The 16386-nt window shown below is 37.2% G+C and overlaps 1 protein-coding gene across 1 annotated transcript in view; it reads right to left on the bottom strand.

Moving 5' to 3' along the window:
* The window catches only part of HMCN1 (hemicentin 1), a gene marked incomplete at its 5' end in the record, with an annotated part of 345453 nt that overhangs the window by 99237 nt on the left and 229830 nt on the right, over positions 1-16386 (bottom strand). The window contains 5 exons of the mRNA XM_039257197.1: positions 3423-3519; positions 5592-5779; positions 8748-8861; positions 10592-10786; positions 12546-12696. Of these exons, the coding sequence (XP_039113128.1) occupies positions 3423-3519; positions 5592-5779; positions 8748-8861; positions 10592-10786; positions 12546-12696 (745 nt within the window). The remainder of the gene's footprint in view (positions 1-3422; positions 3520-5591; positions 5780-8747; positions 8862-10591; positions 10787-12545; positions 12697-16386) is intronic.

Below are 16386 nucleotides of genomic sequence, written 5' to 3'. Positions count from 1 at the left end.
GGGATGAGTGTCAATCAGAAGATTAGGTAACAACAGGCAACTAACCTAATTTGGGGAGCAGGAGGAGGAAGTGACATTGAAGAAGATACTGAAATACAGGAATAAGTGGGAGACAGAAAATGGGTGTATTTCCAAAAAGAAGGTATAGCATACACGGCCCAAGTGGAGAAAAGAACACAGCACCTAGATGACTAGCATGACCAGAGTTTGAAGAACAAAGTTAGGGGAGATGGACAGAATTAAAGGACTAAGCAAAGATAAGATCTTATAACGTCTCTGGGGCCCATTCATTAAGAATGCTGAAATATAGCCTCAGGAATGGGAAGCTGAAGAGTGGTTTAATAAAAAATTAATTTAAGGTATCAATCTGGCCACAGTGGAGAGAATTACGAGGCTAGAGGGGATTCAGAAAGGCCAGTGAGGAGACCAGTGCTGTAAAATGTGTGACAGATGATGGTGGCTACGCCTGGGATGGTGTCAGAGAGATCAAGAAAAGTGAATGGGTTCCTGGACATTTTGTAGGTAGAATTTTTAGGACTTGATGTTTCGAGGATAAAATTTGAGAGGGGGGAGAAGGAGTATTTCTGAAAATGAGAGTATTTCTGAAAATGATAGTGGCTGAGAATGTCAAATGCACAGAAGTAAGAAAGATAAAGCCTAGAAAGTGCCTCTTGGACATAATAAGGATGTCATTTGATGAGTTCAGTGAGCAGTTTCATTGGTGCTGTGAAGGTGAAATTCGGAATACAGTGGTGGCATGAGTGCGTGGGAGCAAGGAAATAGAGACATTAAATATATACAGTTATGAGAGAGGCTTGTTCTGAAATTGGGGAGAAAGCGAGGGAGGTAGCTGAAGGGAATGTTTAAGTCCAAGGGGGACATTTTGTTGTTTAGAAAAGGAAGAGACAAGTAAATTTAAGCGCTGTTGGAAAGGAGCTCAGAAGAGGGAGAATTTCAATATTCAAGAGAAAGAGAGGAGATTATAAGAGATTTTGGAGGAGGAAGTCAGCAGGGATTTAGAGTCAAGTTAGTCTTCGGCCTTTGGAAGGTAGAGGGATGCTTCCATCTTCTGTGGTAACGGGGAAAGAAGAAGCAGTAACAGATGGTGTTAGTTAGATGCTCAATTTGATGTTAGGAATTTGAGGTGGTTTCTGGGATATACTCTCTCTTTTCTCTATAAAACAGGAGGTGAAGGCATTTACTGAGAGAATGTGAGAGAGGGCTGTTTGGAGACTGAATGTTTACATACCTCGCCTTGCCCTTCCACCCCCAATTCATATACTGAAGCCCTGACCCTGACTGTGGCTGTATTTAAAAATGGTGCCCTTATAATTAAAGCTAAATGAGGTTGTAAGGGTAGGGCCCTGATGCTAAGGATTGTTGTCCTTCTAAGAAGAGACATCAGAGAGTTTCCTTGCTTTTCTGGCCGTGTGTGCTCAGTGAAAAGGCCTTGTGAGGACTAAGTGGCCAAAGCAAGCCAGCAAGAGCTTTTACCAGAAACCAAACCATGATGTAACCTTATTTTGGACTTTCCAGCATCTAGACAGTGAGAAAATACATTTCTCTTGTGTAGGTCACACAGTTTCTGGCATTTTGTTATGGCAGCCCGAGCCCACCAAGCCAAGGGTCATCTGAAGAGAGGGAGAAAAGTGAGAGAGAGTCAGTAAGGAGCAGACTCAAGAGGAGGAGCCCCAGGCGGTATGGAGGGCCCAGTGCAAGATGGTACCTATCAATTTATAGGCACTGATATTCCTGACTCCAAGAGTCCCTCCAGCCATGGTTAGCCACCTAGGTGCAGGTATGGGCAGATGTGGAATTTACTGAGTGATAATACAGCAAACTAGCTAACTTTAAAACCTCTAGAATGAGGGGCGCCTGGGTGGCTCCATCGGTTAAGTGGCCAGCTTCGGGTCAGGTCATGATCTTATAGTTCATGGGTTCAAGCCCTGCATCAGTCTCTGTGCTGACAGCTCGGAGCCTGGAGCCTGCTTAGGATTCTGTGTCTCCCTCTCTCTGCCCCTCCCCTGCTTGCACTCTGTCTCTGTCTCAAAAGTAAATAAACATTAAAAAATGATTTAAAAAAAAGAAGAGGCAACGGATATGAAAAAAACACCAAGTATTTATTTAGCAACTACAACAACTATAGATAGGTTCAGAGGGATAAAGATCTGGAAGAAATGACTATTTGCCTACAATATCTGTAATAAAGTTGTAGGATGGGGGTGGAGATACAGATGTATAAAGATAACTAACATAAGGCAATATGTGTAATTGCTAAAATTGGGGCTTTTGATCACATGGAGGAAGAAAAGTTAATTCTGCTTTGGGAATCAGAAAAAATAATCAACATTTTTATTTTCAACATTTACTCTACTGCATTTTATAAATTAGAATGTATGCTTTCACAATGATCATATTTAATTATTCCTGAGAATTCATAGCACATTGTTTCTGTTTTGCTTAAATGTACTAATTTAAAAAAAAAAAACTTGAAGGTACTTATTAAGCACCTACTGTGGGTTACTCACTGTGCTAGTACTGGGAATATAAAGATAAAAATGTTTCAAATGTCTGTTACACAAACACCAAATAAGGCTGGACGTCAATATTCCCTACAAATCACACCAAGAAAGTATATATCCATGATGCTAAATAAAAGTCTTTCGGAGGGAGAAATTTTTCATGAAATGTCAAATTTCAGCTATTTCCAACATGAGCTAGAATTCTGTATGTGCATCTCACATGCAAAGGAAATCTTTTACAATGATAGTTCACCGTTTCCAATTTAATATTCCTTCAACAGATGTGGGTCATGAAAATAGAATTAATCATTTGCAGTTGACATCCAACTGCTTTTTTTCCTACACTTGCCTAAATAGTATCTCAACAGCTTTTTAGCAAAATATTAGAATTTATGCAGTGTCTAGCACATATCAAGTTTGATCAAACAAGGTACTGATGGTTTGGGGGAATTATTTAACTCCCAAAATGACTTTTTCTTCTCCAGGGTGTGCCCCTAATGGTACTAGTGGATAAAACTCAACATGAATTCTACCCTTGAGGACAGAAACTGGTTCTGATCAGGATTAGTGGGTAAATTTTTATGAGCAGAAGAGCTATATTTGGGTCTAACTTCATAAAAAGATATAATTTGGGGGGATTTCAAAGTTGTATTCTTTTTTCACTTTCAAAGTAACTACTTCCTCCTGAGGGACTGAAATAATATAAAAACAGGCTTCCTAGAAGATTTGTACTTTATAATCCTACAAGTTGTGATGGGAAGAAAGATAGGAGATTGAATAAATGCAGACTCCACACATTGTTCAAGTTAAAAATACAAAATAAGTCTACATAATCCAAAACACCGTTTTCCTGCTTTTTCAAGCATACACTAAGAAATGTTATTGGAACTGAGCTCTTACCATGAACATTGAGGTTAAAATATTTTTTGGCACTTCCAGCTCTGTTCTCAGCAATACACACATACCTGCCGATATCTGTTATTTGAGTGTTCAGAATCTAAGGAAAAAATGAAGACATTCCAACTGAAAGTTTTAATAATGCAACTTTTAAGATTCATCATTATATTTCAGAATAAACAACACATACCTTTCCCGGTTAATACCAGATGAGCACAAGAAAAAGAAAATTTTGTACATGATAGTGCTGATGCCAGCTTTTATTAGGTCAATCAAATATTTATTTATAGAAGTTTCCAATCAGAAAAGGCAAATTAAAAAAATTTAATGCTTATTTATTTTTGAGGGGGGGGAAGAGAGAGAGAGAGAGAGAGAGAGAGAGAGAGAGAGAGAGAGAGAGAATCTGAAACAGGCTCCAGGCTCCAAGCTGTCAGTACCGAGCCTGATGTAGGGCTTGAGCCCATGAACTGCAAGATGGTGACCTGAGCCTAAGTTGAATGCTTAACTGACTGAGCCACCCAGGCACCTGAGAAAAGGCAATTTTAAACATACTTGTTATATGCTGACTACAAAAATGTCTGTAGTTATTCTTTCCCTTCCCTGTTACATCCCTGGCAATGTGACTTTGAAGCTCCTCCCGTGAAGAGGTGGAATGAGATGCAGAATTTACTGTTGGCCTTGTGAATGGTTTTGATCAACACAGTGTGATGAAAGTGACAGTGTGCCATTTCATACTGAGGCCTGAAGAAGTCTAGTCCCTTTCCTTACTCTCTGGGAACCCAGCTACCACCATGTGAGAAAGCCAGGACCAGCCTGCTGGACGGCAAGAGATCCCAAGGGGGAAGGATCAGCTCTGTTATTGCAACTGAGGCCCTGGATAGGTGCAAAAGCCCAGCCAAGATCAGCAGAGCCACTTACTCAATTCACAGCATCCAGACACTTGGGTAAGCCGAGCTGAGACCGGAAGAATTACCCAGCCAACTAGAAGACTTGCGAACTAAATAAATGATTATTGTTTTAAGTTATTGTTTTTGGAGTGCTTTGTTTTATGCAGCAACAGTTAGCTAATATAGTATTTACATTTATTTTATAAGGCAGAAATTTCTATTCATGTATATATTTTTTGGCCCAAGACACAGAAACATTGAAGTATCAAATAGGTACAGTCACAAGATACTTTGAGAATCCAAGGTTATTTACAGGCAGTGAATCTGGTTTTTGTTTGTTTTGTTTTGTTTTGAAACAGGAACTCTGCAAGATATGTCCAGTGTTGGATACACTGATAGTTATGCGTACCTTCTTGGGCCTGAGAATATAATTTATAGAGTCAGAAATCATTTATTACATTGTATCCTAGCAAAAGAGCTGGTGTTATTTCTATAAATACATAACTTCCTTTCAGGACACTTGAAAAGAAAAACATACACATGGCCACTAGTGAACAACAATTTGGGATATTTATGTGGCTTCCATCATTTATTACCAATTCGTTACTAATACAGGGGAAATGTTGATGTACAGGGAACCTTATACCACCTAGCATTTTACCATCAGAAATATGCAACAAAAAGGATTATAATAATTTGATTATGTGGTTTTTATCACAAAGACCGTGCTGTAGTAAATTTAGGGGTGTGCCTGTGTCAAAAGTACAATTTTGGTAAGCATTCACACAAAAGTGCTAATAGTGGTCACCTCTGAAAGACAAATACCATATGATTTCACTCATATGTGGAATTAAAGAAACAAAACAAATGATCATAGGGAAAACGGAGAGGCAAACCAAGAAACAGACTCTTAACTCTAGAGAACAGACTGTTAGTTACCAGAGGGGAGGGGGCTGGGTGAGGGGGAGGGGAGGGGGAGGGGGGGATGGATAGATGATGAGGACTAAGGAGGGCACTTGTGATGAGCACTGGGTGTTGCACGAAGTGTCCAATCACTAACTCATACCTGAAACTAATATTACCCTGTATGGTAACTAACTGGAATTTAAAAACAAAAAAAATAGTGGTCCCCCTGGTAGGGGGTATAAAGAATTTTATTTTACATTCTTCTTATGGTTATTTTTTATAAATATTTATAAACCAATAAAAATTACTTTTAAAGGCTAAAAAGACTTCTTATAAAGTGAAATAGCTCTTTTAAGATAAGATTTTTTTTTACTTTTACCTGCAGAATTCTTCCATTAGATAGAAATTTATGATGCCCATCTTCTAGCAAGGGTTGTCCATCCTTTTGCCAGGAATTCTTCGGTGCGGGGCTGCCACTGGATAAACACTCCATCAATGCACTCTTCTTCACCAGCACGGTGACCTCTTCCGGGAGATCACTACTTGCTCCCTTAATAATCGGTGGCACTGATTGATGATTGTAACAAAAAGATAATAACAGGAAACAAGGTCTTTTCTCAGTAATTCTCATTTTGTGACAGTTTTCAAAAGTATGGCATGATAGTAGAGGAGCAAAGTTGAAGAAGAAACATTTTACACCAATAAATTAGGGGGGGTGATAAAAATGGTGTGGATTTGGGTTTACCTATCCTGGACTAACCCCTACTATGGTTTTCATTCCCACTTAGCTCAATCCCAAACTTCCCCAAATTATCTGACCTGGCTTCTCTCTTAGCCCCTTTTACTATGCCTTTGGGGTTTTCAAGCATACATATAAGTAGCATCTGCATGAATGAATAGTTAAGTCTGTTTGGTCATCTAGACAAGCCAGATGAATTACATCTTTAAAGTGTATTTGGAATGTACAGATTTGGTCTCATTTTGCACGAGAATGATCTGGGCTTCTTAAGGTGTGTTTCCCCAGCCTCCGTGTCAGCATCATCTGGAAGCTTGGTTAGAGACAAATTTGGAGGGCCCACTCAGACCTCCTCAATGGGCATCTCCAGCGAGGCCAAGAAATTTGTTTTAATAAGCTTTTCCGGTGATCTCGATGTACACTAAAGTTTGAGGAGTCACATTCTAGATTTTCCTACATATATTCACTTGCATTTGAAATTAATATCATAGAATCCAGGTACATATCTATTTTATGTTACACTAGTCCGTTATGAAAAATCACATATTACCCATAAACTTTTTAACAATGGAAATGTTACATACACTAGAAACACATGTGTTGGCTGCTGTTGTAAATGTAGAAAATTCTTCTTCAAAGTGAATAATCATTTTATTTGGAAAGCTTAGCTATTTTGTTTCACTCTTCTAAAATGTACCATATCTTCAGCAATCAGTAAAGACTATATATTTAATGTAGATGCAGTCCTGTGGTATTTGGGTCTTTCAAAACCTAAACTGAAAGTCTGTAAAGAAAATAATCAAGGCTGCAAGGTATATATAAGAATTTCAACGTTATTTGAAATGCAAACTTACATATTCAAAGTTATATGATTTTTATTATACTCTAGATAACATAAAATATAACTTGAACTGCAGATCAGTAAAAACTGAACTTGAATTTCAGATTTTATGAGCCTGTCACTAACCCCAATACCATACCAGGAAAACTAAACAAACGGAATGTTGGGACATAAAGATTCTGTTCTCAACTTCTGCCTGGGGCTGCACCATTAGGAGGTCCCGGAGATCCTCTACAGGCCCAAAGCTCTTTTCTTTGACCTGCCTCCCAGCTGCATTACCCCATCTGCTGGCTTACTTTGCTCAGAATCATCCTCAGTAGAGAACCTTGGAGCAGCACGTACAAGGTGAGCCTCAGAGCCTCAAACACTATGAAACATCCTAATTTAGATAGACTATTGGGTCCAGTTTATTTTATTTTTTTTGTTTTGTTCCAGCCCTCTAAACTCATCTCCATCATGCTGTCCAACTTTCTCTTAATTAAAATAGTCTGAAGGGATGAACTTTCACCTTTGACTACTCACCCCGTAAGTTCCAATTCAAGTTAACTGACTCCCAGTCCTTCCCAATACCATATTATCTTCTTGATCAGATCCTTCCAGTGTGTCCTACACTAAACTCTTTCCAAACTTAGGTCAAAATAAGCCGGGTGGTCTAGGATACTCCTTCACTCTTCTTGGCGATGTTAGTACTGATTTTAATTAATCGTCTTCTCTCTTTTTCTTTTCCTCTTCACTATCTCATAGACTTTAAAATCTCTGTTGATGACCCATCCAACCCTAATTAGTTCATCTCTACTCCATGTCAGCCAGTCCTAGACAGCCATACCTTCGATTATTCAATATTAACACCTCTTCCCTCTGCAAGTTATAAACTCCCTGAAGGACCAGTGTCTACTATGTTCACTACTATATCCTCAGTGCCTAGCACAGTGCCTGGCACATAGTGGAGCAACCAAGGGATACTTGTCAAGTATGAATTTTGAACTCTTCTGTTCCTTCTTCCACCTCTTTTCAGACTTCCTTTCTAAGCTGCTCTTGTTTTCACTGAAAACTCTAGCCCTTCTACTCCTTCCTCACTTAATCACTCGGAATAAAAATCTCAATGTCATCTCATGCTCTGAGACAAGTGCCTAATACTTCATATTACTTAACTTCGTCTATAAACTCTTTCATGCTGACTGCTTCCTATACATTCTCACTGCCACTTCTCTAGATCAATCTCTTCTAATGGAAGCAACTATTTGTTTCTGCTTCTAGTGACATCACTTCTCTTTTCCCTTCAGGGTACAATACTTCTTCCATTCTCAGTTCATGCATTCAGATGGAGATCACTGTAGTCTAAGAATAGATACATACACTAGGCCTTAAACAGGCTGCTTAGCTGCTAGGATTGGTTCAGGGATAGAAGTGTGATTCATGCTTGGCCAATTAAAGCCATGACCATCCAATTCTAAGACTTCAGTTGTAAATATTAAGAAAGGCTTTCATTTGGATGTGAAATTAGAAACTTGTAAGAGTAGAGCTGCGAGGGGCCAACTTCTCATTTCAGAGGATTTCCAACACCCCACTCTCCTACCCACTCCCCCCCCCCCCGCCCACTGCCAAGAAGAATGCTAATAAGAAAAAAACAAAACCAAGAGAAAGAAGAAGGTTAAATCAATTGACCTCTTTTAAGCCACAGAAGTCAGTTATGACAGCAGCCAGATCTACCCCTGACTCTGGCTTTCTGAGTCAATGAATTCTCTTTTCTCAGTTGAAGCCAGTTTGTTATCTGACACTTCAGGAGACCTAACTAATGTGTTCTCAATGTGTATAAGATAATTAATTTCTCAGTTGAACTATCACTTTCTGATTATCTTTACAATCTTTAAAGCACTCAATGCAACATCTCACAAACATTAGTTCCTCAAAAATTTCTTTGGGTGAAAGAACACATGACAAACAAAAGAAAGACTCACAGAGTACACGAACGTCATACTGAAGGGAATCTTGTCCAGCCTCATTCACAGCCACACACGTATATCTCCCCGCATCTTCTACTTTAGCTCGGGGAATCTGCAACACTCGCCCGCCTGAAAACAGATCCCAAAATACTTACTTCTCTAAATCTAGAATGAAGACTAGTCATAAACAGAGATGCGATTTTTCAGGTCTCATGACTTCCATTTTCTTTCAAGGCTCTTATTTCATCTAATGGTTCAGTTTTAATCTGACATCCCATTTTTATAACAAACACTGTATTATTGATAAATGATCTGATATATGAATCACATCTCCTAAGAGGTAAATAGCTCATGTTGTTTTTTATCCCAAGAGGGTAATGTTACTTTCTGTCCCTCATCATACTCCGTGCAGAATGTTATTATGTAGTGATTTTATAGTTTTGAACATATGTAAAAGAAGTTTACAATGTCGTAAAAGAGCTTTACAATATTTGAGGCAGGTATAGGTTTGAGAAAGTAAAAGCCAGAAATGCAAAAGTTATAAAGTATACTATAATACACACAATTTTAAAAGAATAACTGCATACTTTAAAAACTTTTCATGTTGATATGATTTCAAAGTTTCAATAATTGTGTAATGAATTTTTACCTATGTTTACTATTTATATTTCATTCCACTTATTTTAGCTCTCTCTGTATACATTTATTTATATATTTTTTAATGTTTTTTTTTTTTTTTTTTCCCTTAGGAGAGAGAGAGAGACAGCGTGAGCAGGGGAGGGTCAGAGAGAGAGGGAGTCACAGACTGAAACAGGCTCCAGGCTCTGAGCTGGCAGTCAGCACAGAGCCCGACGCGGGGCTCGAACCCGTGAACCGCGAGATCATGACCTAAGCGAAAGTCGGACGCTTAACCGACTAAGCCACCCAGGCGCCCCAATTTATTTATATATTTATTTATAAATCTTTTTTCTGAACCATTTGAGAGTAAGTTGGAAACATGGTGCCCTGTTACCCCTAAATACTCATAAGTCTATATTTCATAAGAACAAGAATGATACCTTATATAGCCATAGTACAGCTATTAAAGTCAGGAAATTTAAAATCCACACAAAACTACTATTGAACTCACAGTCCATATTCAAATTTCATTATTGTTACAATCTCTTATAAATATTTTCCTCCAAGCCTACATCCAATTTCAGATCACATATCACAACATTTAGCTATCATTTGTATTTAGTCACCTTTTAAAATTTTTTCAAGATATTCTTTTATTTAAGTGAAATCAAATTTACATACCATGGAATACATGGACCTCAAGTATACAATTTGGTAAATTTTGACAAGCTTCTTTGAATGTTTGTAAAAAGTAAAAAGAAGCCTTGAAAAGATTATAATTCCACAACAATTTAAACATCTTTTCTATCAATAAACCATGTGATAACTAAAATATTTGAAACTAATAATTCTAACTACTGAGTTATGATAAATGCATTTAATAAAGTGAATAGCAACTATTTGCAAGTGTATTTTAGAATTTATAATTAGCAATGTGTAGAAACTGAACTGATGGTCTCATCACACTATTAGAGACATGGAGAGTGAAGGAAGCCAAAGAACTTAAGTTGATAGAATGATCCTATAGCAGATCTAAAAATTACTTAAGGTATGCCAACCCATTGTGAAATTCTCAGCCTACACTCTTTTAGCTTGAAGCTTCACAGATACAAGGCGCATTTAGCAGCTTGTGTCTGTTAAATTACATGGCCAGAAAGCTGATCAACTCAACTGAACTAATGAATGAGAAGAAACACACTTTGCAGAGACTCTATTTTCACCTTGTTTGTAGCAATCGTTACCTGGTAGAATCAACACTCTATCACTGGAGGTCAGAGGGTGGCCATCTTTGTACCATGTCAGTGTTGGGGGAGGAGCAGCATTTGTTTCACAGTAAAGAGAAATGGGATTGTTGATGATCACATCCTTGGCTTCACCATTCCTGCCAGCATCCAGCATGTTTCCTATTTCCCAGAGCCTCTGAAAACTTGGAGGAACTATGGAGGTAAGACATGACATGTTAGACACATGTGAATGCTCAGGTTAATTAAACAAAGATCCTGGTTGTATTTTCACAAGAATGATTTGTAAATGTGATAAATTAGACAATGTGAAAATATTTTCCAGTATTTACACACCTACTAACTCTAGCCCGCAGCCAAAAAATGTAGTAGACAAGCATCAGAGTTGGTTTTCATGTGGAAGCACAAGAAATATGGGGCTCAAAATGCCATCCTCATGCTTTGCTCTCCCTGTTAAAGATCTTAGAAGATGAAGGGGCCTATTTTCAGGGAAGATGTGCTATAATATCTATAATATGCATGGCTAGGGATATGATCATAGTGGGAAAAACTAAATTTTGAGGAACCATTAAAAAATTCTGGCTCAACAGAGAACATTTGCCAATGATTTGTTTTACTAAGAAGTCTAAAGAAGTTTGCAATCAGGATTAAAAACTGCATTAGCAAAAGTAATAGGACATTCTCAAATATTTCTGAGGGACAAGCATAAGCTTTCTAGAAGGCAATTTTCCTGCACATCAAGAGCATTAAAAAAGTGTATAACATTTGACTTAAAATTTCCACTGTTAGTAACTTATGTAAAACCACAGATGTGCAAAAGTTTTATGTATAAAGACGTTCAGTCAAGCATTACGTGAGTAGTGAAAACTTGGAAACAACCTAGACATTCAACAATAGAAGGGTAGTTAAATACATATTTTAATACTCAACTGATAAAACAAGTATATTATTAAAAAGCATGCTATAAAAAGCATATATAAAAGCACAAAGGTAACAATATTAACAACTATAGCAGGCACCACTTCTTAAACATTTTGCTAAGAGTTATATATACTTTTTTATTTTATTCTTTACTTTTTTATTATTATTTTATTTTAGAGAGAAAAGAGAGTGTGCATACTTGCACGTGAGCAGGGGAGGGAATGAGGGGGAGAGAGGGAGAGAGAGAAGGAGAGAGAAAGGGAGAGAAAGAGGGTGAGAGAGAGACAGAGAGACAGACAGAGACAGAGACAGAGAATCTCAAGTAGGCTCCATGCTCAGTGTGGAGCTGACATGGGGCTTGATCTGGGATGCTGGGATCACCACCTGAGCCGAAATCAAGGGTCGGTTGCTTAACTGACTGAGCACCCTAGCACCTGACAGCTTTACATATTTTATGTTATTTAGGACTGTGTGGAGACTGATGCAGGGCTCAAACCCACCAACTGTGAGATCATGACCTGAGCCAAAATCGAGAGTCAAATGCTAACATGACTGAGCCACCCAGGAGCCCCTTTAATTTTAAAAACATGGAAACCAAGGCTTAAAATACTTATGTAACTTTCCTAAGTCAAAAAGTTTGTAAGAGCTTAAATCATCATTCAATTTCAAGTCTGATCATTTTAAATTCCATACTTTACTACTTCCTTGCCTTCCATGTGAATGCTATCAAAGTTTCATGACAAAATGTTAGGGGAAAAAGCTCATGTAATAGAAAAGTCTGTATCATGTGACCCTAATTTATAAATGAAGTATACCTTACAAGAAGGTACCAAAAGGAAACATAAAAACAACAGAAGTAACCTTGAATGATGTATTATTTCTTCCTCAATTTCTCAAGTTCCAGTGTTCAATAATGAATTTTTATTGTCAATAGAAAAATAGGTTATTTAAAATAAACCAAGTCAAATCTCTTTTTCATTGCTGTGATAGATTATATAAGTTAAATTATACACAATAAGCATATTATTATTACCTTGTATATTAACATCAAAATCCAGTTCATCTTCACCTGCAATGTTAGAAGCTACACAAGTGTACCGTCCAGTATCTGATATTTGAGCCTCCTTTATTTGAAGTGTGTGTCCATTTGCAGCAATAGTAACATGATCATCTGATTTAAGAGGCTGTGATTCAATTATAATAATGTTACAATGAAGTATACTAGTAAATCTTCTAAGAGACTATACAATTGATATTTTCTAGGATTCTTTAATAAAAATAAATTCCACCTGAAATACTCAAAACAACAATAATTTACTTTGATTCAACTTTTTTGAGTAATCACATTTTTATTTATTGAAAATAATAAATATACTTTACATTTGTGCCTGGTTATTTCTGAGTGGTACATTTATATACCAAATCTATTTTATCATAAAAAAACATTCTTACATAGCATACCTATTTGTCCAAGTTGGAAAAAATTATTATCAGCCGATTCCACATTGTACTAAAAAAGTATATCTTTGACTATAGTTGTGTAGAAAATTCCAGCATTTTTAAATGAAAGATTGGGGGCATGGATATTCTTATTTGATCTAAATATCACTATTGTTCATTCAGAAACATCATTACTTCATAAATGGAGAATTTTAACCTAGAGATATTTATGTTGCAGTGTTTGATTCAAAGTATTAATATACTTAATGGCACACTACCTTACAGATCTTGATATTACAATCTTTTATTAATAACATCACCTACACTTAATAGGACATTTCTCATCTTCTAAACATTTCCATTTATACGAAGTTCCCTCTTACTCCTTTAAGGCTTTAGCTCCTGGCTCACTGTCATTCTTTCTAATGATACTTTTCTCATAATTCTTGGTGATTTCAACACCCACATAGACAGTTATCCAATACTGTGTGCTCTCAGTTCCTTGACCTCCTCTAATTTTTTGTCCCAATCCTCTCTCAGCCACTCAACCAGTGTCATACTAGACCTTGTAATTACCAATCACTACATCTCTTTATAACCCCACTTTCAAGTTCTCACTCTCTGACCACTACCTTCCTAACTTTCTAACTTACTTCCTCTAGCATCCCAACTGCAATAAACTCTTGGTCCCATGGGAGGTATACACTCCACAGGCCTCTTTTCACTGCCGCTCACTCTTTTCCTGACCCAGTGAAAGTCTATTATGACAATCACTCCTTGCGTAAGCGCTCAACTCCTTTTGCCTTCTTTTCCTTTATCGTATTTCCCTGGTAAAAGTCTAACCTTGGTTAATACTGGTCTGTCCATTCTGAGTTTCCCTTGGTCTATTCAAGGGCACCTCTCCTAGAAATATACCCTCTGTCACCTGCATCATCATCGAATGATTTCTTTCCACTGGAGGATTTCAATCTGCATACAACATACTCTAGTTTTCCCCATTAAAAAAAAAATCTCTTTAGAATGTGGCCCACTTTCACATTTTTCTACTCCCTTTTATAGCCAATGACTTTAAAATGTTTTGTACATTTGCTGTCTCCATTTCTTTGCATCTTTTCTTGAATCTATTCCAATAAGACTTTTACCATCTCCACCTGACCAGATGACATTGTCAGAGTCACCAACAGCATCCATGTTGCCAAATTTACTGGTCAATTCTCAGTTTTCATTTAATTTGTCTTCATTTTGAAAAACTTTTTTGCCCTATCTTTTGGGCCACTCCATTCTCTGCCCCACAACCTCTAAATGTTGGAGTCCCCCAGGCTTAATCTTCAGACCTCTTATCTTTCCTATCTAAACTCACTCTCCTATTGATCTGATGCAAAATCTTGGACTCATCTTTGTCTTACAGTTTTCCCTCACATCCTGACAGCCCCTTTTGTCCAAGCAATCACCATCTCTCTTCGGGACCACTCTATCTTCTCTCAACACGGAAGACACTGTAATCCTTTTAAAACCTTAAGTCATATCACATTGCTCCTGTGTTCAAAATTTTCCAATAACTTCCTATCAGAATAAAGGCCAACTGGTCTACAAGGCAGTAGACCTGCCTCCCCATTAATCTTTTGCTCACAACTGCTGTGTTCCCATGGGTCACTGCACTCCAGCCAAAATGCCTCAGGATCTTGGTCCCTGTGATTCTCTCTTCTTTGGAATATCATCCTCTCAGGTATTTTAGGCCTGCTTCCTTCATTTTCTTTGAGTTCCTGCTCAAATATTACCTTATCAGTGAGGCCTTCCCTTCATAAATGGGAGAGCATGCTCCCCATGCTTGCTATTCTTCTTCCTGAGTTTTCTCCATAACATCTACCGTGTCTGGTACATTATATATTGCAAAAGTTTGTTTCTTTAGTTTTTGTCTCCCCAAACTTCACACGAGGAGAGATTTTTGTCTGTTTCCTTCACAGCTATATCCCCTGAACCTAAAATCATGTCCAGTAAATAGTATGTGCTCAACAAATAAGTTTGGAGTTAATAAATCATTATTAATATTATATCACTTATATAAAAATAATCTATGTTAAATTTTCTATGCTAAAACACCCTTAAGGGCATGAATAAATAAAACTCAAAGATTCTATTGAAACTTATTGTGGCTAACATGGCCAATGTGTTTGGTGGGTTTTCTCAAAAGTGCCGTTTCACTGAAAGTGTTGCTTATCTGAAGAATGAAATAACAGAAGAAAGGATATGGAAAATAAACAAAAACTGGTATTTTTTTGGTATACATTTTAGAGAACCAATCCTAAACCCTGAAAAATTTAGCAGTTTAAAGCATCATAACTGGATTAATTTCAGAGTCTGGATTTGAAACTGTAAATTAACCATTCATTATGATATTTAAAAAAAGAAACGCCTCTTTTCTAGCATGATTCTAGTTTTTAGCCACTGTTTAAATGTGTATGTGTTTGTGTGTGTATGTGTGTGCAGGTATAGAAATAAAAAAGAATAAAAGGGTTCTAGGTAAAATTAAGAATAAAATAATAAGATTGCAAAGGAGAAAGGAATTATTTGTTTCCAAGCGAACTTCTCTAGAATTGATATTGTACCATGAAGTGTACCTGCAGTCAGAAAAGACACTATAAACAAAGCATGGTGGGAGTTCCATATTCTTCCTCTTCAATGGCTTCCAGATGAAGCCTGATTACTTTATAAGAAACCATTTTTTCCTAGCTGTCAGTATTGCAAAATCTCTGTGATCTGGAAGAAAAAAAAGCTATATCTTTCTGCATCTTAAATCATAACTCTGACTTGAACTTCTACAGTGGGAAATTAACTGACCATTTGGTTGATTATGTGTATAACAGGACAAACAGCAGCTTAGTTAGGCCACAGCTCTATTAAACACAGTGTCAACAGCAGCCAAAAAAGGGCCTTTATTGGTGTCAAAACCCTAGCACATATATCTTTAAAACATGCGTGGAAGAAAATAAATTGAGTGAGAAATGAGGGTGTATAGTGTAAAAGTCAGATCACATAACTGAAGGAGGTGCCATTACTTATAGTTTCTTATTGCCCTTAGTTAACTGACTTGGGTGCTTAATCATCACATTTAGCTATTTTTCTTCCTCTTGTAATATAAAACAGGTTACCTTCTGTAAAAGAATTAAAGGTGTTCAGAGAAAACGCTGAATAAACTTAGTACCTTTGTTATATCATTTTAATTCAGCTCAGCTCTGTTCTATGTTTCTTCTCTACAAAGTTCGCTTACTCTGTCAAGCCACAGAACGCAAAACCTGTTCCTCAGTGGGAAGGTGGCTGGATTTGTATACATGACTGCTACTGTCCACAAAAACAATCCTTCAAACTTTCCTGTGATGGAATAATGCTAAGATTATTGAACATGGTTCAATTTCTTAACTGTTTTATACTCTAGG

Source organism: Hyaena hyaena, unplaced genomic scaffold (assembly GCF_003009895.1).
Source record: "Hyaena hyaena isolate Hyena2069 unplaced genomic scaffold, ASM300989v1 scaffold_606, whole genome shotgun sequence".
NCBI lineage: Eukaryota > Metazoa > Chordata > Mammalia > Carnivora > Hyaenidae > Hyaena > Hyaena hyaena.
The sequence above is the reverse complement of the archived record's forward strand: the minus strand, read 5'-3'. Positions and strand labels throughout refer to the sequence as shown.